The following is a 21,281-nucleotide window of genomic DNA, read 5'->3' on the forward strand; positions in this document are numbered from 1 at the left end:
ATGAACTTCTTGTTAATTATTTAGAAGTATGCCATGAAAAGGGTGGTGGTAAAACTGAATTACATGTCTGATTCTTACATTTTTATGCTCTTTTTTATATTTTAACTGTTTCTGGTTTGTTATTGTTTGATTGAAATAAATGTCACTAATTTAACTAACTATGTTCGACATTAAACTCTATTCCACCGAGATAAGGTACAAACAAGACGCTCAGACCAAGACAAGACGAAATATTTTTAAAATGACAAGCGATTAGAACGCCACCTATGTAATTATTTTGTAAATTTTAAAACTCCATATCTGTGCTCTAAAGATAAATCGGTTTCTGAACGAATATTGGAGTTGCCATTACACAAAAATGTACATATTTTAGTAGTTTGAATTAAAAAAAATATTTTACATTTTTAAATCAAAAAGTAACAATTTATAGCTTAGCCCTTGAGAAACGTTTAATTTGATTTATTAATTAGTTAAGTTTTAATTAATTATTAAAATATCTCTCAGTTTTAACAATTTATCAAGACTAATCAAATTTTTTTCTGTCATTGTATCTTTTTGGTAGAATTTTAGTGTTTATATATGGCAAGCAAAATCATGACTTGGTAAAATATTTGCGTGAGCTTGTCAATTTACCAATTTTACGAAAATTTCTTTGTGAACCGTAGTCTTTTTATTGTGAATTAGCAGTTCATGTGAATAAAACAAGATGACTTTAACGAAAATGGAGGTGGACTCCGTAAAAGGAGAGGGCTTCCGGCCGTACTACATAACCAAGATTGAGGAACTCCAGTTGATCGTAGCAGAGAAGTCTCAGAACCTACGGCGTTTGCAAGCCCAGAGGAATGAGCTTAACGCTAAAGTCAGGATGCTGCGCGAAGAGCTCCAGCTTTTGCAGGAGCAGGGGTCATACGTCGGAGAAGTCGTCAAACCTATGGACAAGAAGAAAGTGCTAGTAAAAGTGCACCCAGAAGGTAAATTCGTCGTAGATTTGGATAAAAACGTCGACATCAACGATGTAACCGCCAACTGCCGTGTCGCGCTTCGTAACGAGAGTTACACCCTCCACAAAATCCTTCCCAACAAAGTCGACCCTCTAGTATCTCTTATGATGGTTGAGAAAGTCCCAGATTCTACGTATGAAATGGTTGGTGGTTTGGACAAGCAGATTAAAGAGATCAAGGAGGTCATTGAACTGCCAGTAAAGCACCCTGAACTGTTTGATGCCCTCGGTATCGCCCAACCTAAAGGAGTGCTATTGTACGGACCCCCTGGTACCGGAAAGACTCTGCTGGCCAGAGCTGTAGCTCACCACACTGAGTGCACCTTCATCCGAGTATCTGGGTCCGAGTTGGTGCAGAAATTCATCGGTGAGGGAAGCCGTATGGTTCGTGAACTGTTCGTGATGGCTAGAGAACATGCCCCATCTATCATTTTCATGGACGAAATTGATTCTATTGGTTCGTCTCGTATCGAGTCTGGCAGCGGTGGAGATTCAGAAGTGCAAAGAACTATGTTGGAGTTGCTGAATCAGCTGGACGGTTTTGAGGCCACAAAGAACATCAAGGTCATCATGGCTACGAACAGAATTGACATTTTGGACCCTGCTTTGCTCAGGCCCGGTCGTATCGACAGGAAGATCGAGTTCCCCCCTCCAAATGAGGAAGCCCGTTTGGATATTCTTAAGATTCATTCACGTAAAATGAATCTGACAAGAGGAATCAATCTGCGTAAGATCGCAGAACTGATGCCTGGTGCATCTGGTGCTGAGGTGAAGGGAGTGTGTACCGAGGCTGGTATGTACGCTCTCCGTGAGCGCAGAGTGCACGTCACGCAGGAAGACTTCGAGATGGCTGTCGCTAAGGTCATGCAGAAGGACTCCGAGAAGAATATGTCTATCAAGAAACTCTGGAAGTAGATGAAATTGTAATTTTAACTATAATGCATTAAGAATTCAAGAAATTATAATAAGTTTTTTCTAAAATTAAATTACTGTTTTATTTAACCTCGTAAGCCCGGATGTGCCACAGAAGGAACTAAAACTTTGTAGTCAGTAACGCCGAGACATTTTCGGAGGTGATTTCGAAGTATCGCCGGATGTGCCTTCAGAGGAACTAAAACTTTAGCGATAAATTTAAGTTCAAAAATTCGCGCCTATCGAAAAAAAAGAGTGATAGTCTATGGCTTAAAGTATTCAAAATCAGGTATCCGAACTTATTAATATAAAAAAAACAAAATGTCACTGTTAAATTATCATTTTTCTTTGACAAGGTGGTTCGTCCGAGAAGACGTGATGTGCGATTAATTTTTTTTCTTCACGTAAACGTAGTTTAATTGCAAAACTGACCAGTATAATTTAAGTTAAGACACTGCTAAAAAAGCAAAAAAAATATTTTTCCCAATTTGAAGTAGTTTTGTAAGATTTTTTTTCGTTTGAAAATAATAGTTCTTTGCAAGGAACATTCGGTCTTGATGGTGAAAGTTTTATTTTTGTATATTTTTTCTATTGAGTTGGGATTGAGTATTGCACTTGTAAAATTATGATATGATTGAGAAAATTTACCATGAGAACGTTCTGATTTTTAGTTTAGTAAATATTATAATTAACATGAATATTCACTTTACTTCTTATACATTCTAACCTATAATTAGTGTATGTTATAAAACCGATAGTACTTTTAAAAGTACTAATAATGAAACATTAAATAAAATTAAAAGCGTTGTACCTTTTCAGTTACATTTATTAATATCATTATTGTATCTTTATGTAGTATTAATTTATTAAGAAGGTTACATTTATGTTTTACTTTAAAGTATAAAATACAATTTATTTACTTTTCCTTTTTCAAGTCTGTAATACCGAATGTTCTTTTAAGAGAAAACATTTTTTTATTATTTTTCACCTAAAATAAGCTCTATGCACTATTATATAGGGCCCCTGAAAATATGAATGCAAAAGAAAATCTCTAACATAGATTTTTTTTTACTCGAAGTGCTCGGCGTTTACTACTACAAATTATTCGTTCTTCTGAAAGCACATTCGGCGATACTTAGAAGTCGACAAAATTTACTCTTCGGTCTTACGAGGTTAAGGCTAATTTACATTTAACTTTCACTAGTAAAACTTGTTTTCTCCTGGTAATTGAAAATAAACACAATTTATTATTAAGATTTATTTATTAAAAAATTACAATCACACAATCTTGTTTCTTGATTAATTAAAAGCTAATAGTAAAGATTTAATTATGTTCATCATAATTTAAATCTTGTAAATTAAGAATTACATTAAAACTATGTATTACAATAATATCAATTAATTAATTCCCAGTATCCCCTTATAAAAAAATATTCATTTTAAGATAGATTTAAGATAATTATTAAAATAGAACACTTTCTTTGCAGTTGTAAGTTTAGGGGATCTTGGGAAAATAATTTCCCATATTCCCCCTTATCAATAATAATACTTATTAAAGTAATTTTTAATCTAGGTTACTACAGTTAGTGGATTTATTAGGAACTAGCAAACAATTCCTAAATAAAAGAAGAAACACTAAAAGAAAAATTACATAGTAATTTTTCATCATTGACTACTTATCTTTTCAGATAGTCCTATTATAATAAAAATTAACATACATATTTTATTACGTAATTATTTAAGTATTTTACACATGCTGTGACAAGGGACAATGGCCTAAAAATCCTACTAAAACATTATACATTTTCAAAGACACTTGATGTCGTCACTCGCCTACGATCTGATGGCTTTCCCTTTCGTCCAGGTCAGACTCCGTATCGGAGACTTGCGAATCATATGGGATGTTTATCTCCAAGCCGGCAGTCCCCTGAAATGTAAATAAGGCGGATATAAAGCAAATGCTGTAGGTAGGACTCGTTGGGCAAAGCACGAGCACGATCGAACTACTACCCGTTCGCACTAAGTTTGCGGTCCGTGGAATGCGTGTCCCCTCCCCAACCGCGATTAAACGCAATTAATGTGTCTTATTTTACTCAAATACACCTTTTTTATCAATAATAATAAATAAAAAATATTTTAAATATAATTTGTTATAGTTATGGACGCTTCCCTTCGAGTGACGTCATATCGCCAGCGGCAAACTTAAAGCGAACGGATAGTAACTGCGCACCTCGCTGGAATGCGACTCCCTCTCACTCACACCCGCACACCTCGCGTTCGCCCCGTCCCGTACCAGAGCGTCGATGTGACGTCACGGCCGCCAAGTGCGCAGTTAACTAGACCGGGTTGTAAGACGGTAATTAAAGACATATACTTACGACTGGTCTTCTCTGCCTCCGCGCCGCTCGATCCCAAAGGTCGAGCACGTATTCGAAAGGATTCACGAACTCGTTCGGCTGAGTTGGACTGGAAAATATAATAATAATATAAATTCATATTAAATACCTACTTAAATTACTAGGCTTACTTAAGTCTTAAGGTCATAGGACACTTGTCAATACGGAAAGGTATCAACACCGTAATTCGCCGCGAGGCGAGGCGTTTACGTTACATTGCGGACAAGACACAGACAGTGTGTTGCAGTTACGGAGTTTCATACAAAGACTGACCGCCTCGAGTTGATACGGTTACGATCCCTTTCCGGGTTGATAAGTGTGCTTCGTTCTTTACTTATGTGAAGATTTGGAATATTTTGAGCGAATAAGTAATGCTCATAAAATAAAATGTATTCTCACAGAGTTGGATTGACTTCAACGACAGCCGTGCTGGGTGGACTCGTAGAACCTGAAGGCGCGTTTTGGAATCTCACTCTGCAAAAAGTAGATAAAGGTTAACACACATTTTCATAAGTGTACCTAAGTACTTAATATAATTAGATTATGTAAAGTTAGGTAAGCAGTTAAAAGTCCAGGACGGTTGTGGAAGTTCTTGGTTAGGTAAGTAAGTAGGCAAGGCTTTTTCAAGAGGTATTTTTTTGAAACGATCGAACCAGTGAAGAGAGGTTTTGGCACTTCACTGTCTATCCTTAGTTAGGAGTTGGATTATGTTACTTACCTACTAGATTAGAATTCTTATATTAAAAAAAGAACCTATTTCAAACTAAGTAATTATGTCTCAGTCAATAGCTCAACGGCCAGAAAGGTCGTGGGTTCGATTCCCATCAGAGCAGGGCCGGATTAACCATCTCGAGGCCCTTAGGCACAGCTCGTTTCGGGCCCCCCTTTTTTTGTCGCGGAGGAAATGTTTTGCGCACCGTCACCACCTCATCACTGCCATGGGATAGGGTGGAGTGTGACAGCTCGCCTACACGGCGGACCCTACACGCCCCCATTGTGGGGGTCCGACGGGAATGGCCCGAAACGCCAAGCCGTTCCCATCAGACGGAGGTGACAAGGGTGCCCCCGCACCCCCGGCCTGCTGGCCGCCACCTGGGGGCAGAGTAGAACGATCGTACAACAGCCTTCTCCACCACCTTCTCCGCCTGCGGAGCGATGAGGCGAGAGGATCGTTCTCCCGCTCGCGCTCCACTGCCTCCTTCTGAAGAATGACCTCTTCGCAAAAGGAGGCGACCGCCTTCCAGCATCCTTCACTTCCCAGCATGGCGTTGACCAGGCTCAGAAGCGAAGGATCCCGGCCCACGACCGCAGTGAGGACACGGCGCTGCTGCTCCCAGCCTGTTCAGACTGCGAGGGTGTGCTGCACCGTGTCATCCGCCGCGCCGCATTTGTGTCACAGCGGGAGATTCCTCTCACCCGATTCTATGCAGGTACGAACCGAAGCAGCCATGCCTGGTCAGGACCTGCGCCAGACGGAATGTGAGGAACCCGTGCGGTCGTTCCAACCATTGGTCCAGAACAGGACCAATGGCGTCCAGAGTGCGGCGGCCAAACTGCGCGCGAGTCATGTATTCCTTCCAGCGGTCGATCATGATCTCGCGTTCTTCCTGCCTGACGGCGCCGCGCCGCTCCGGGGCCGGGCGCTTTCCACGCGCCTTCTGGTCTGCCATCCAGTGATAGATGACAGACAAGACCCCAGCTTCTAGCTCCCAAGGAGGAGTACCAGCGAGGACGCACGCCGCAGCGTGCCCTACCGTGCGGTAGGTTCTTGCGACCCTCTGCGCTATGGCCCACTGGGGTCTGTTGTTGAGTGCTTCCGCCCAGATTGGGGCGCCATACAGCGCCATGCTCCTCAGAACGCCGGCATAAAGTCGACGACAACTCGTTCGAGGAGCCAACTCAGTGCGCCGGCTGCCTTAGGGAGGCATAGCGCTAGCCCGTTGAAGTGCGGGCTAAAATGCCACCTCCCATCAAGGTGAGGCCCAGATATTTCATCTGGCCTTTGGCGTCAATCCTAACGTCCTCAACCACAATGTGGGCGTCGGGATGGACCCGCTGGCGAGGCCCCGGAAAGAAGAGAACCTCAGCCTTCTCCAGCGCGACTTTCAGGCCGAGGCGTCGTATTCTGCGAGCGACTAATGTGCCGCCCGCCGACGACAGACATGCCGCGGCCCCAAATGTCTTCCCCGGGCAGACCGAGCACCGAACCCTGCGGAACCCCGGCTACGCCGCGCCGTTAGAGCTGGCCGTCTCTGTTAACATTCGCGGTCCCGTAAGTAATCGGCCAGCAGCGCTCGAAGGTACTGAGGCACTCTGTGATGTTGAAGTGCCTAGAGTATGGTGGAATGAGGGATGGTATTGAAAGCGTTGGCTATATCGAATGATACAGCCAACATACCCTCACCCCTCTCCCTAGCCTCCGCAGTGAGGCTTTTTAGCCTCTGAACGGCGTCGACCGTCGACCTGTCATGTAAACCAAAGCAGTAATGCCAACGTTACGAAAATGAATTAGGTTCCACAATATCGAAATAAATGACGATTGAATGTGTAAACCAAAATAAGGCGAAGTCTTGAGGTGGTTTGAGTTTTGTTGCATAAAAATAATTTTTTTTTTCATTTTTTTATCGGGAGTTCTGGGCCCCTGGTCATAGTGGGCCCCTAGGCACTGGCCTAAAGTGCCTTATGGATAATACGGCACTGCATCAGAGGCATACTTACCGCATGTAAGGCGAAGTCTGAGCTCTCCGCTTCTTATGCACCAAGTTGTAGTATAGGAAGATGATGAGGTACATGGTGACCAGCACCAAAACTCCCGTGATCACGGTGGCGATGGCGTGGTTCACTGTCTGGTAGTCCTCGTGGGTCCAGCCGTTAAAACGTGGCAACTGGGAAACGAACATAAGTAACTTAGTTAAGTATGGCGGTTATCACACTGCGCCGCGCTCCGCCGCGGAGCGCGTGATTTCATATAAAAAATCACGCGCGCGGAAGCGTTGTCAGTGTGAAGTGCAGCGCGTGTTTTCCATACAAACTGAGGTACTTGCATACAATTATTAAATCTGTCGCCCCGCGCTCCGCGACGGAGCGCGGCGCAGTGTGATAACCGCCTATGGTTGTCCCGACACAAGCACAGATAGTGCAGCAGCCGCTAGAAGGACTCTGTTTGTAAACCATTTGTTGGCAAATAAAACACTTTACTTTATGTCTAGTGTCTACGTAATAAGTAATTACATAAAAATATTACATAGTACCCATACGAGGGTTTACCTACATTCATTGTAGAAATAAGGGGGAAATTGGGAAAATCAATTCCCATCGGCCACCCTGTAATAATGACCTCCCTGGCTAACTCTAAGCATGACCAACATCCCTAATGTTAAAAACTGAAAAAAAAAATGCTAGAAAAAAATACTAACCTGTGATTTCTCTATTCGCCTGCACACATTGTCCACAGGTGGTGTCTGATCCCCGCACATGCACCTCGCTGTCCCATTCGGCCCACCCACGCACAGGTTCGTACAAACCACTCCTTGACAAGGATTGGGCACATCATCCCTCTGAATGCTCGGGTGTTTTAGCACAAACGCGTTAGCTGGAACTCCTTTGTACATAAAAGGCTCGCAAAGTTTCTTCCCGAAGAGGGAACAGCGGGTGATTTTGAGAGTGTCTGTAGCGAGGAAATATACGGAGTCCTCAAAGAGAGTGAGGCTGTGCGGTGTTCGAAGGTATTTCTGGTCGTTGATGATCGTCACTCTGATGGAAAAGAGAATGTCAGTACAATCAGCTTAATAATTTAATAAATATTTTCGCCTCATTCAATATTTTTTATTTACCTATTTAATTTGTTACAAAATCCACAGCTTTTAGAATGATCTAACTCAGTGGTTCCCAAACTTATTTAGTCTACTGCCCACTTTGAGAATAAATTATTTTTTAGCGCCCCCCATTTTTGTAGTCAAGAGTCGAGCTCAGTCGATGTCTAAGAGTCCTCCTAGTAGATGACGCCTCCCAAGCCTCTACACAACGTCCCGGTTTTTTTTCTGGGTCTCTTACCGCCCCCTTTAAGCCTGCAGCGCCCTCAAGGGGCGTTATCGCCCACTTTGGGACAGACATCTAACTAAACAAAAACTCATTCTTATCTAAACCAAAAGTTCGTCACCACATAAGAAGTTCAGTAAGTTGTAATTAGGTAATAACCTACTTGAATTCAAGACACTTACTGTTTCTCCCCATTGAAATTCATTTTTATAATCCTCGACGGCTTCGTCTCCGCAACATAGATGATCTGCTTGAACGAGTCCACCGCCAAACCCGTGCAGTTCTTGACCACAGCCAGGTCGGTCTCTTTGAACCCTGCGAGGGTAGCCGACCATAGAGAGAAGTCGTTACCGCGCGCGATGCAGTAGAACATTTGGCCGGAAGGCGGGTCTACTACAAGAGATGTGATCTAGAAGAGAAGAAATTGAGTACAATACGGAGGCTTCATTTAAAGCAGTTTCCAAGCTTATTGTCTACTGCCCACTTTAAGAATAAATTATTTTTAGAACCCCCTTTTTCACCTACTTAAAAAAACCACTAACTTAAAACTTCCTGTTTTTTTTGGGCCTCTTACCGCCCCCTTTTAGACCTGTAGCGCCGCACTTTGGGAAAGGCTGATTTTAAAGTAATAAATTAATAATTAACGTTTTATTATACATTTTATGCGACGCTTAATAAAAATAATAAATGGTGCCATCTTCCCCACGCAAAGTCAAGGTTGGTGAAACTTTTTTCCCATTTGCCCCCATACTATAGCTAGAGCATTAAGTACTTATGGATGTAAGATGACTTTTTTAAGTGGTACTTAAGTTGCAGACGCCCATGTAGGTACACCCGCAACATCAGTGATGTCACAAGTGCATTGCCAAACTTTAAACTATCTTTCCTTATCGATATAAGACGACAATTAAATGTATGGGTTTGACAGTTTAACTTTCCCCGGGAACAAACTTGACCTTCACTAGTTAGGTTTTTGGCGGTCTGTAGATCCCGGCTACACAGGAGTTGCAGCGATGGGAACGAGAGTCGGGAACAGTCCCGTAAATCTATGGGCTTATCATACCCCTGTAGGCCTAAGATGCGCACCGTGATAACTTTTATCAAAATGTATGGGAAAAATCTATAAAATGGCGTGATAACCGCTTTTCGCGGCGCGCATCTTAGGCCTTCTGGTCTCACTAACCTTGGTATAAGCAGGCATCTTCTGTAACTTCGAGCAGTGTCTTTTGTTGACGTTGCACACACGAACTATGGCGCCGGCTGGGGAGTTGTCAGCAAAGTATACGTTGCCTGTCAGCCAGTCCACCGACACCTTGGCGGGAAACAAGATAAGAAGTGTGGGGTAGTTTTCAACCGACTTCAAAAAAGGAGGAGGTTCTCAATTCGACCCGTATGTTTTTTTTTTCTATGTTTGTTACGCGATAACTCCGCCAATTATGAACCGATTTGAACAAATCTTTTTTCGGCGTATAGGTAATACCTCAAGGGTGGTCCCATTTAAATTTAATAATAGAAAAAACAACCCCCAAGGGTGGAAAATTGGGGATGAACTTTTTTATACGCAATATTTTTACATTTTAGTTTTTTTTGTGTTCACGCATTTGAAGTCGGTTTTATTTTTTAAAAAAGTTAATTATAGTTAAAAAACTGTAAACCGATTAAGTAAGTACGGGAAAAAATCGTTGTATTACAGATCTTAGCAACCAGTTGCTAGTTGTTCGAAAGCAACGCGACTGGTTCGCCAACCAATGACAGCGCGTTAACTGCGCACCTGGCAGCTGTGACGTCACATCAACGCTTTCAGCGAGGTGTGCAGTTAGCTCGATTGTTGTATAGGTGGCGCTAGTTTCCATACATTTTTCGCATGTGTCGCGTTGCAATTGTTTGTAGGCTAGTTGCCTAAAAAAATTTTTTTAGTCCGTAATGTTTAATATCAAAAAATATTGGACACATATATTTTTATTTGTCAATCTAACAAATAATTACATAGTTATGGTGCGTTGAAGTTGCGCACGACGTCACAACGTGCGGCATTTTTAAGCAAGCGTTGACGTCACGGGCCTCTTCTTATGAACTTNATTACATAGTTATGGTGCGTTGAAGTTGCGCACGACGTCACAACGTGCGGCATTTTTAAGCAAGCGTTGACCTCACGGGCCTCTTCTTATGAACTTTGGGGCGCTTTATCTCTTTAAATTTTCATTAGTTTGAAAAAGTGAAAAATACGTGTAGAGTATTTTTTGATAAGTTAACTGACGGACTAATTAAAACTCTTGCTTTTTGACCCAGGCAACATCCCCATTAGCAACCGGTTGCTAAGAGATTCGTTAAAATCCGTTGATTCGTGGTCGCCACTCGACACATACAGGGTGTTACTTTGCATTCTTGCCATATTTACAGAGGTAACTATATTACTGATACTGAACACAAATCCGTTAAAAAATAATGCCCGAAAATTTTGATTTTTAATTTTGAATATTTTATTTTATCGACAATCTGTTAAACACATCACTAACTATCGTAACGCATGCACATTATTGCACATCACTTATGTTAGCGATGGCGATGGAGACTTTTTTACTTTTTATTGTATTTTTAAATATCTATTGCAATCTATTGTCTTTAAAATGTCTTTTTGAGAAATCCATCAATCAACTCAGTGAAACTCAGTGTACTTACTTTATGGGAGTCTCTTGTTTATCTTAAATAATAGGTATTGGTCCCTACTTTTATCTCTGTGAATATGGCAAGAATGCAAAGTAACACGGTGTATAGATATTTAGTTTCTAAACAGGCAGGCTGTAAGTAGTTAGCGTTAATAGTGGTTTAAAGTATCGGAAGTTAAAATAGAAACACACTGTAGTTATACGTTAACATAACGTACCTTGGTCGGTATCCCAACGTTGGTCACGACGACCTCGCTGCCGTTGTGGGTCACTTCAACCAGTTGGCCGACTTCGGGGATCGCCATGTATAGCCGTTTTCTTCTGTAAATGATAGAGTTAGGACTTTTTAAGAAAGGAGATTTTAGCAACCAACATTAAATAAAATTAACTAATTGGAGGCCGCGTACCAGAAAACGCAGCGTGTGACGTCCACCCACAAGGTGGACCGACGACCTGATAAAGGTAGCAGGAAGGCGCTGGATGCTGGCCGCTATCAACCTTGTGATGTGAAAGTAATTGAATAAAGCCTATGTTCAGCAGTGGACGTCCTGTGGCTGAAATGATGATTCTTCACCTCATCATCATCATCATCTCAGCCATAGGACGTCCACTGCTGAACATAGGCCTCCTCCAATGCTTTCCATGTTGCCCGGTTGGTAGCGGCCTGCGTCCAGCGCTTTCCTGCTACCTTTAAGATGTCGTCGGTCTACCTTGTGATTTTCCACCTACTTGAAATCAATATCCATGTCAGTGATGACCACATCCTCCGCTCCCCTGTGCAGCATGGACCCGTGCCCGTCGCTGGTCACCTCCCACACCGTGTCCCTGGACGCGAATAGCGCGGACAGTTCGCCTTCGATCGCCTTGCAGGTCCGGCGGTCAGACCTGGACAAAGAGACTTTATTATTATTTTTTTATCCACAACGAGGAAGCTCTTGGCCTGTATCTCACCTGATGGTAAATGATGATCAGGCCGAAGGTGGAAGCGAGCTTCACCCGGAATCCTCAACCACGGAGGGAACTGGCTATCTTACCTTTAACTGCCGGAACACAACAATGCTGTTAACATTGTTATTATGGCAACAGACTTAGGTAAGATGGTGGTAGCTAGCCAGGCGGACTTAAAACAAGTCCTACCACCAACCAAACCGAACAGAAAAATGTGCCCCAACTGGGAATCGAACCCGTCCCGTCTGCGTCTGAAGCAGGTGGTCTTACCACTAGACCACAGAGGCGGTTAAAATATTAGCTCTGCTTATATCTTTATGGATGGCTGGCTAGGATAAACCCTTTATTATGTTAGATATTATGTAGAATTATTGTAGATGGACCCGTGTCCGTCGCTGGTCACCTCTCATATTGTATCCCCGGAAGCGAATAAATAATTTATTTATTTATCGCTTTGCAGTTCCGACGGTCTGGCCTGAACAAAGACACTTTCTTCATGGGCATAACGAGGGGGAGCAGAAAAGGGCTACCCTCTGGAAATTATACGTCTTCCCTACATAGGTACCTACTTACCTGCCTGCCTTATATTTCGTCATTGAGTGTCTATACCTACGCGGGGACTCAGTAGATGAGTTCGCCCATGACTGTATACCGATAAATTCACTGCACTCTTAGTTGCAACCTCAATCCAGCTGCATTAAATCTAAGGACCTAGAGAGACAGATCTTACTTGTCTAATTACCTACTTATCAGATTTTTTTGTGGGTTCTCTGTAGGCCAAATTAACTGTAGGTAAAGGCTATCATGAGTTGCAATGAAAGACAGATACAGTAGTCCCGTTGCCCGACTACAATCATGAATTGTTGCTAACGTGTATTCTAATACATTTTAGTGACTTTCCTACCAAAATTTTCAGATCATCACTCACTATCCGGAAGTTTGCATAGCGAGTGATGATCTGTAAGTTCTCCTGTGCCATTTTGGGGACAATAAAGACTAAATTTTTCCTAAAACGTCCCTCACCTGAGCGTGTACCCGTGGTGGCACTTGCACACGAAGGTGCCAGCGACGTTGTGGCAGACGTGCGAGCAGACCTCCTGCTTGCACTCGTCCAGGTCATAACAGTTGGCTCCATCAGTCCACAGCCCGTCAGGACACATGCAGTGTGGCTTTTCTCTCGGCGTGTTCACGCATAAGAAAGCGCAGGTGTGGTTGTCGCATGTTGTCGCTGAAATGACGTTAGAGAACAAAAACAGTCTTCCAGTGACTTGGTCCAGTTTTAGGTTGATCCACGGGCCAAGTCGCCGTATTGAATTTTAAATATTTTTTCTTCCGGCAACTGGGCCGATTAAGATTGTAGAGATTTTGTGTTTAATTAATTAATTATAAAACATTATAGGTCCAGTTGCCGGAAGAAAAAATGTTTTAAAATATCAAACCAGCGACTTGCCCCGCCGACCAAGCTAAAAGTGGGCCAAATCGCTGAAAAACTCCAAAAGCACTTCTAAGTCAAAAGTTTGCGAGTTCGAGGCGTTGCCCGAAACATTTACTGCTGAGTCACGTCACGGTTTTGTCAATGAAAAGAAGCGTTAATTACATATATTATGTAGTGACTACAGAATAGAGTTTATTTATTTATTTATTTATTTTAGAGTTTCAGTCATCTGAGGTATAAAATCACTCACAGCAATTTCCATGTTCATCTGAGCCATCGTCGCAGTCCTCATGATTGTCGCACACGTTTTGCACCTCGATGCATTGCCCGTTGTCGCACACGTACCCGTCGTAGCATTCGCCGGCCGGGTACCGTGTCTTAGGGTACAATCTTGTAGGTCTGTTCACTGGTGACGAGAGATAAGTTTATTATTATCACCCTATAACAGGCCACAGCTAGACGTTGTTGCAAATGTACCCGTCATGGCACTCGGCAGCCTTCGGTACGGTACCGAAGGGTACAGAGACGATATTTTGTTATTATTTTACTTTATTAGCGGGCACCGGAGAAAATGGTTCGATAATTGCCAGTGTGATAGATTGTGGGGGACAGCGGGAATATGCGCAGGCAGCAGCAGGCGACGTGTAGACGTGAAAAACTGGGTGAAAAACGACACGTCGAAGAATTCAGCGCTACTGACCCATTTTGCAAGCTTCGGGCGTCTCGTCCGACCCATCCAGACAGTCCTTATGGCCATTACACAGTCGTCTTTTCTCCACACACAACAGCTCCTGCCGGCACTCGAACTTGCCGTGTGGTGCGCAGTGGAAGTCGCAGTTGATTTCATCTGTACCCCCCGGACATTCGACCTTGTTGTTACACCTGAAAGTTAGTTGTGATGATTGTGGTTTGTAGACAGTGGAAATTTTGTACCCATCACCGAAACAAAAGATGTTTGGTCGCTGTCCAAGGAACTATTAAGGTTACGGTGGTAAATACGACCATAATACCTACTTATTTATTAACCTCAACCAAAATACCAACCCCCACATTGTGTTAATTTTTAAGACAAAATTACAAATGTTAGCAGCTAAGTTATGGACACATTTTTAACAAATAAAACGAAACAATGACGTCACAACAATAATTCGAATAGTTCTAGTTTCTTAAGCATTCTAACCGTGCCGTAAGCGGTATGCAAATGCTCCTATTCAATTCGCATGTGTGCTCATGTTCAGTGCACACTGGCAGGTTCCCCTGAGGAAGAAAAGTGGTGAAGAAGTTAAAATTTGTTAGAGTACAGCGGGGTCACTACGAAAAATGTTATCCGAAGTTTCGAATGTTGCTATCCCTATCACGCTAAGCGAAATGGCAGCATGAGCGACGGTGACAGAAATATACCCGAAACTACGTAGATAGCGTACAGGGGAGATGTTCGGCAGTGGACGTCCTGTCGCTGAAAATAATGATGTGATGTGCTTAACTTTTTTGTTGTTTAGTACGTGGTTAACTTTTGTGTTTACATTACCACTTCAAACTCCGAGGATGGTTCCTCACAGTCCTCCTCATCTGAACGGTCAAGACAATCCTGTTTTCCATCGCAGCGTTTCTTCAGTTCAATACATTCTTTGCTGCGGCACCGGTAGAAACCAAGACCACATGACTTAGCTGAAAAATTAAAAGTTTCAAAGATTCTTTACAAGTTTTTAAAAGACTGAAAATTACGCGCGTAAAGTTATTTTGAAGCGCGAAGAGTAACTGGCATGAAAGCATGTCCTGAAATAATACTCTACATGGATTTAGATTTTTATTTCAAAATCCATGTAAATGTATGTAACTAAGCAAAGAAATGCATGATCTTGTAGCATCTGAACTCCACTTACTGCAATTCACTTCGTCCGACCAGTCCGAGCAGTCTGGCTCGCCATCGCACACAAAGTTTTTGTAAATACAAGAGCCTGTGGCGCACCTGAAAATTTAATACCTTTTAGTTTATGAAAGAAACTCTTCAAGTGAACCAAGCGATTCTGCACCCATCACAACTCAAAAATAATGCGGCAAGTGGTTTATGATACTGAAAAGTTCAGATTTTGCTGTTATGTCCTAATATTCGTGATCCCAGCGAGCGTTATCTTTATTTGGAGCTCCAAGCAGACGCTCAAATCTCTGCAGTACACCTGGACTCAGTTTTCCAGCTCAAACTGACCTGTACTCATGGTCCTGACAGACCAGCGAATCGCAGACTTTCGGTTTCTCGTCGTTCTCAGTAGGACAGTCCAGGTGCCCATCGCACATCTGCGCGCGTTCCAAGCAAACTCTGGAGGTGCTGCACAATACCTGGTATTCTGTGCTTGCGCAAATTGGACCTGTACAGGTAAATTAAAGAGGTTTAATGCCGAAAATAAGACATAATAATTACGTACATCCTCGAACTTGTTATTTTTTATGTAGTTATCTGTTTTGTGAGGTGTAAAATAAAGTTCTACAATCTACTATCTATTCTCGATAAGGTATTTTAAACAGTGCTAAGTACCACAATACTAAACTTGGGGACATAACAATAGTATTTAATATATTTTACTAAATAAAGTAGGTATAGGTATAGCAGGCTTGTAATGATATTATCAATAACAATTAATAAAATGTAGTAAGAATCACCTGTATTATTACTGCTGGTACTATTATTTTTTTCAGTGCAAGTTTCGTTTTGGTGAATGCAAACGCCATTGCAAGGAATCTGCCCTGAAACGCACAAAGTGCCGACTTTTGGAGTTTTGGTCGAGCTTTCTGAAAGAAATATTAAGAATATTGACTTATCATCTGAGCTAAGGATTGTGTGAAAGATCCACATAATTTATTATTCTGGTGATTCATTAAATGCATCAAAACACCTCTCAGGTTGTACGTAAACGGGTGACCATTTTGTTATTTTTTTTTATCCAAAACGAGGAAGCTCTTGGCCTGTATCTCACCTGATGGTAAGTAATGATCAGGCCGAAGGTGAAAGCGAGCTGCACCCGGAATCCTCAACCACGGAGGAACTGGTGATTTTTTTATGGTTTCGATATTCGTCACTGAGCGACAATGCAACTAATTTCTTTGTCCTTCTTTCTAAATGGCCCTGAATCCACTAGTAGCAGCTGACGGAAAGATTCCAGTAGCGTTGTCCCCCAGGGGCGGATTTTGTATTTTTTTTCCCGATCTCCACCAGAAGGGTACAAATGGTGAGATTTTGCAAATAATGTACGCTTACTACAGTTACAAATGCAATTTAAAGTTACGGTTTTAACTTACCCTTACAATCATATTCATCTTCACCATCCTTACAATCCTTAACTCCATCGCAGTACTTTCCATTGGGGACGCACTCGTTGCTTATATGGCAGTACAACTCTTTCGCTTTACATGTAGCTAGCAGGGTACAGGTCCCCTCGACGAGGAGGAGGCCGGGGGGACAAAAGCACCTGTACCCTAAACTTTCTGGGGTACTGGTTTTGCGAGAGCGGTGGGTAGAAAGGGGAGCGTGGGGGGTTTGGACGCAAATGTGGGAGCAGGGGTGGGATGTACGACAAGTGTGGTTAAGGAGGGGGTTTAGGGGGTCGGGGGGAGAGTATGTCGCTTGGATGTGCAGCTGAGTGTTTTCGGGGAACATCGCTGAAAATGGATAGTGAAATAAGCTTGTTTAGTTTGGCAAAGTTAACAAATAATTTGAATTTTAAAATAGAAGAACTTTTTTAAAGGTTTCCTGCTGAATTTAGGTATTTCTTGTTTTGACAAGGACCTGAAACGTCATGAAAATCAAAGAAAAATCTTTGATGCCCGTTTTGACCATCAATCCCTAATTTTGAAGTGACCTCTATGGTACCACATAACAAAAATTTTGTTTTCATAGGGGTCACTTAAAAATTAAAAATTACTTACTTAATGGTGAAAAGGGGCATGAGAATCGTACATCTTACAATAATGCTTAGGAGATGGGCCCAAAGCGGGTAACTTAAGGTTTGTGTCAATAAAAAAGACGTTACTGCAGTTGCAAAGTTATATATTTTTAATAATTCGTACAAGTATGTATTAAACTTTGTAATAAAAACTAAAAATCACATCTCTTGTAACAAATCACTTCACAAATTTAAGAACTAATCAGTCGGTCATTTTACCCGGTTTGCCTGCAGGGGGTGCCCAAAGCGGGTATGGCCCCTGGGGCAAAACGGGTCGAGACTGGGCGAGGCGAGCTGGCGAGTTACTGACGTTGGCTTTGGCTTTCTCAATGTTAGTTGGGGATATCTCTTTTCAAAGGCTTTACATCAATCTTCTCCAGCAGTTTGACTTTTGAAAGGGTGCGGAATTCTATTGCTCTCTGCATATTGATATACGTGAGATAAAAATCCGATTTTATCAGACCAAAAAAAAAATTATCCATGTGAAACAAGACTTCTATCAGTTCAGATTCTTGTTCAGCCAAAACAACAAAAATTACCTATGAAACTACAATTTTTGTATCCATATATAATTAGAATAAGAATAAGAAGCGGTTACCCGTTTTACCCATACCCGCTTTGCCCAAAAGATACTTTTTCACGTTTTGTAAAATAATCTCAAAATCTTTATCAGAAATGTTGCTCAAACAATAAGAATTCTACGCTGTTTTAATGCAGAATAATACACAAGTAACAGATTCAACACAACTTTAAACAGAATGAAGTAATTCATATTCACAAATCTTGATTCATTTTTTGTGAAACAGGCAAATAAAAACATTCGCGTCTCGGAGCTCCGCCGCGCGTCGCCGATGTTTCGGCCAAACTGATTCGTGTCGAAACAAGTTCGGGTATTGCCACGAAACGCACACATGTGCACAATCGGCTTGTATACGTGAATAACGAAGGCTACCCGCTTTGGGCGGTATACCCGCTTTGGGCTCACCTCCCCTAGATTATGATACTGCGAAGTTTATGATAATAAAAATTTGTAGGTACTTACTAAACTCAAAACTCCTAATATTGTGCGAGGCCTCGTGCACATTGGACCAGTATAACCTGGCCTTCCGGTCCGTCCAGAACAGGTAGGAGTCCGTCACCTCCATGCTGGTTACTGTGGTGGAGACATGCCTGAAGGTCTCTCTGCCAGTGCCTTTAACGATAATTCACTTTAGGATTGAACTTTCTCGAAGGAGGTTAGTGAATTTCCAGAAGGGATGTAACTACATATTATACAGGGATATCAAAATCCTGTATAACGTAGACATTGATAAATATGATTCCGTGATTCGGATCCTTTCTTCGTTACACTCGGAACTCAATTCGGGATAAATTGTTATTGCTTTTTGACGTCAGTGCCAGAAAGCAGTTTTATTTACTTTTTAAGCCATCTAGTTACTTAAACTGTTTGAGCATTCTAAATAATAATAATTCTACTTTGTCATCTTCTAATTTAATTACACTTTTCATTAGTGCTCAAAAAGGTCTCGGATCCATTATGAACCTGTTCGCGAGGTATTTTCAGGCAAAAGGGCGAAAGATATGGTGTGAGTGCGAGACCTTCAAAAGGCTGACGATGATGATAAATTCTTATTTATTTAATCCAAATTATTCGCAAAGTTGCTAAAGGCAAAACTCGAGAACGATTGACTATAACCAAATCCGAGGAAGGTAGATTGTACAAAAATCGCAAAATCAAATCACAAATTAGTGCTTGAATATGAAAGAATTTTCTTACCCTCAGGATGCATGAGGTCGATGAGGCCGTTTCCGTCATCGGCCATGTACACCACGTCCATTTCGGAGTCGTAGCCCAGCCGGATCCTCGGCCCTGGGGAATTCATTCATGTAAACCAGTGGTTCTTAACCGGTGGTCCGCGACCACTGGTGGTCCCTGGAGGCATTCCAAGTGGTCCACGAAGTGCACTTGCACACCTTGGTCAAAACCACTTTTAACAGATTTTTGCAGTCAAACTGGTTTTGACCGATTATGAGGTGGTCCCTGACAAGACAGAAATTTGGTAAAATGGTCCCTCATGACTTAAGAGTAGGTGCACACCGTTGATTTTTAGTTGGCCGATAGTTGTGCCCGATTTGAAATTGTATGAAGAATCGGCCAAATCGAATCGGCGTAGTGTGCGCACTCCCATACATGCCCATACTGATCAACTGCCCGACTAATCTATCGGCCGACGAAAAATCAACGGTGTGCGCCTACTCTAAAGGTTAAGAACCGCTGACAGATGTAAACCGATGTGTTAGGAGGCGCGCAATTGCACACCTTCAGAAGTCACCATCAGGCCAGGTGTCCACTAAAGCGGAGAAAAGATGTGTTTGAACAACAACGAAACAAATCAGATTTCGTTATTTTCACAACACCTTCTCGTTCAGTTTCGGTTCAGAATTCTTGGTTATTCAAAAACATAGCTCGTCCTCTCCACTTTAGTGTAAATCAGTTGCAAAGCGGTTTCGTACTGCGTCCGAAAATTCCGATTTATAACTGGTAAAATCGGATGACGGAAATCAAAAATAGTGGGTATACTACGACCTAAAGCCTGGTCTGCGAGCACGTAGAATTTTGTCCAATGACCCCAAGCTACCCATCCTTATCGCTCGCGCGCTGTGCGTCGGGCGCCCGCAGTGAGTGTGCGAGCGCGACAGCAACATAATTACGCGCGAGCGATAAGGATGGGTAGCTTGGGGTCATTGGACAAAATTCTACGTGCTCGCAGACCAGACTATATCTACCAAACAAAGAGTTCTACGACTACTTACTCTGGAGTCAGGACCACGGATTCGTACCGAATGTAGTGCGAAACCGCTCTTACAGGAAACGTAATTCGATACCTCTGGGCTCAAAGGTCGTAAAGGACAAAGTACGACTTTTCAGGAGAAGCAAAAAACGTTTTTTTATTTTTTTATTCGACAGTAACTTTTTTGTTTTTTGAGCTATTAAAATATGACTTAGGAAGAAAGTGCTTAGAATTCACAGCATTTTCCGAGGAGGTATTGAGAAACTGGACTAGAGCCGTATTTACTGAGATAGATTTCCTTTACGCCCTCAAAATAACAATAAAAAGACCTTTACGCCCCTCAAATATTCGTCCTAGGCAAGTTACTCAGGACGTAAGTCTCTTTTTATTTCACAAAACTACAAAACCAAGGTAATAAATGACAATTTACATAGTTTTATAGGTTTTCATTGGTCGTAACGGAACACCCAGGTAAGGTATTACGCAAGGGTAAATTGATAATTTAGCTTAAATATTTAATGTTTTATGCTATTTGATATGTAATATACCATTTCTTCACACATTTTTAATGAATTATGGTCTTTAAATAAAATAAAATGATTTTCCGTAGCTTCATAATTTAATGCACACAATTTATGAAACTATTTAAGCAGAAGTTTTGACATCTTCGAACTAGAAGATACCATTTCCGATATACGAGCGAATTTAGAAAATAAATATTATGACGCTTTAATATAAAACTTAATAAATGTGTACTATATACGAAAAGCCGAAACCAATTTAATTTTATTTATTATTTTATTTAATCATTATCATTGTTTCGAAAAACTACAAATGGCGAACTTAATTCCATAGGGCAGTCTGTCAACCAGTTGACCTTATGATAATGCAGATCGGATAGAATTATTAAGGACAAGCGAAAACCAAACTATAAATTATTCTTAATTCTAAATAGATTAAACATAACGTTATTATTCATACTAGCTAAAAATTATGTCATTTTACTTGATATAAAAGTAGAAAGGTTAGGTAAGTAAGATTACAAGTAGGAAGCTTTCATTCCAGTAAAGTACATCCACTTACTTTACTGTAGGAGTAATAATACAGTTTTTAAAAGCCAATTATTATTTTTAATATAAAATATAACTTCGAAAAA

The 21,281-nt window shown here is 41.6% G+C and overlaps 2 protein-coding genes across 2 annotated transcripts; one reads left to right on the forward strand and one right to left on the reverse strand.

Annotated features, from left to right (window-relative positions):
- Positions 1-585: 585 nt before the first annotated feature.
- On the forward strand, positions 586-3,166 carry Rpt6 (26S proteasome regulatory subunit Rpt6). Its single transcript, XM_028320504.1, has 2 exons — positions 586-1,999; positions 3,088-3,166. Exon 1 carries the CDS (start codon positions 707-709, stop codon positions 1,913-1,915), a length of 1,209 nt encoding a protein of 402 aa, XP_028176305.1. The 5' UTR covers positions 586-706; the 3' UTR covers positions 1,916-1,999; positions 3,088-3,166.
- Positions 3,095-19,216, reverse strand: LOC114364367 (putative vitellogenin receptor). Its single transcript, XM_028320503.1, has 20 exons — positions 19,111-19,216; positions 18,376-18,525; positions 16,690-17,049; positions 16,054-16,182; positions 15,602-15,761; positions 15,279-15,364; positions 14,924-15,063; positions 14,576-14,652; positions 14,096-14,277; positions 13,646-13,801; positions 12,984-13,188; positions 11,742-11,897; positions 11,231-11,333; positions 9,530-9,658; positions 8,529-8,755; positions 7,725-8,061; positions 7,027-7,193; positions 4,708-4,782; positions 4,291-4,378; positions 3,095-3,839 (listed from the first exon to the last, which is right to left on the reverse strand). Exons 1-20 carry the CDS (start codon positions 19,214-19,216, stop codon positions 3,738-3,740), a joined length of 3,135 nt encoding a protein of 1,044 aa, XP_028176304.1. The 3' UTR covers positions 3,095-3,737.
- Between the last annotated feature and the right edge of the window lie 2,065 nt (positions 19,217-21,281).

This window comes from Ostrinia furnacalis, unplaced genomic scaffold (genome assembly GCF_004193835.3).
Source record: "Ostrinia furnacalis isolate ACB-3 unplaced genomic scaffold, ASM419383v2 OfSCF7393, whole genome shotgun sequence".
Taxonomy (NCBI): domain Eukaryota; kingdom Metazoa; phylum Arthropoda; class Insecta; order Lepidoptera; family Crambidae; genus Ostrinia; species Ostrinia furnacalis.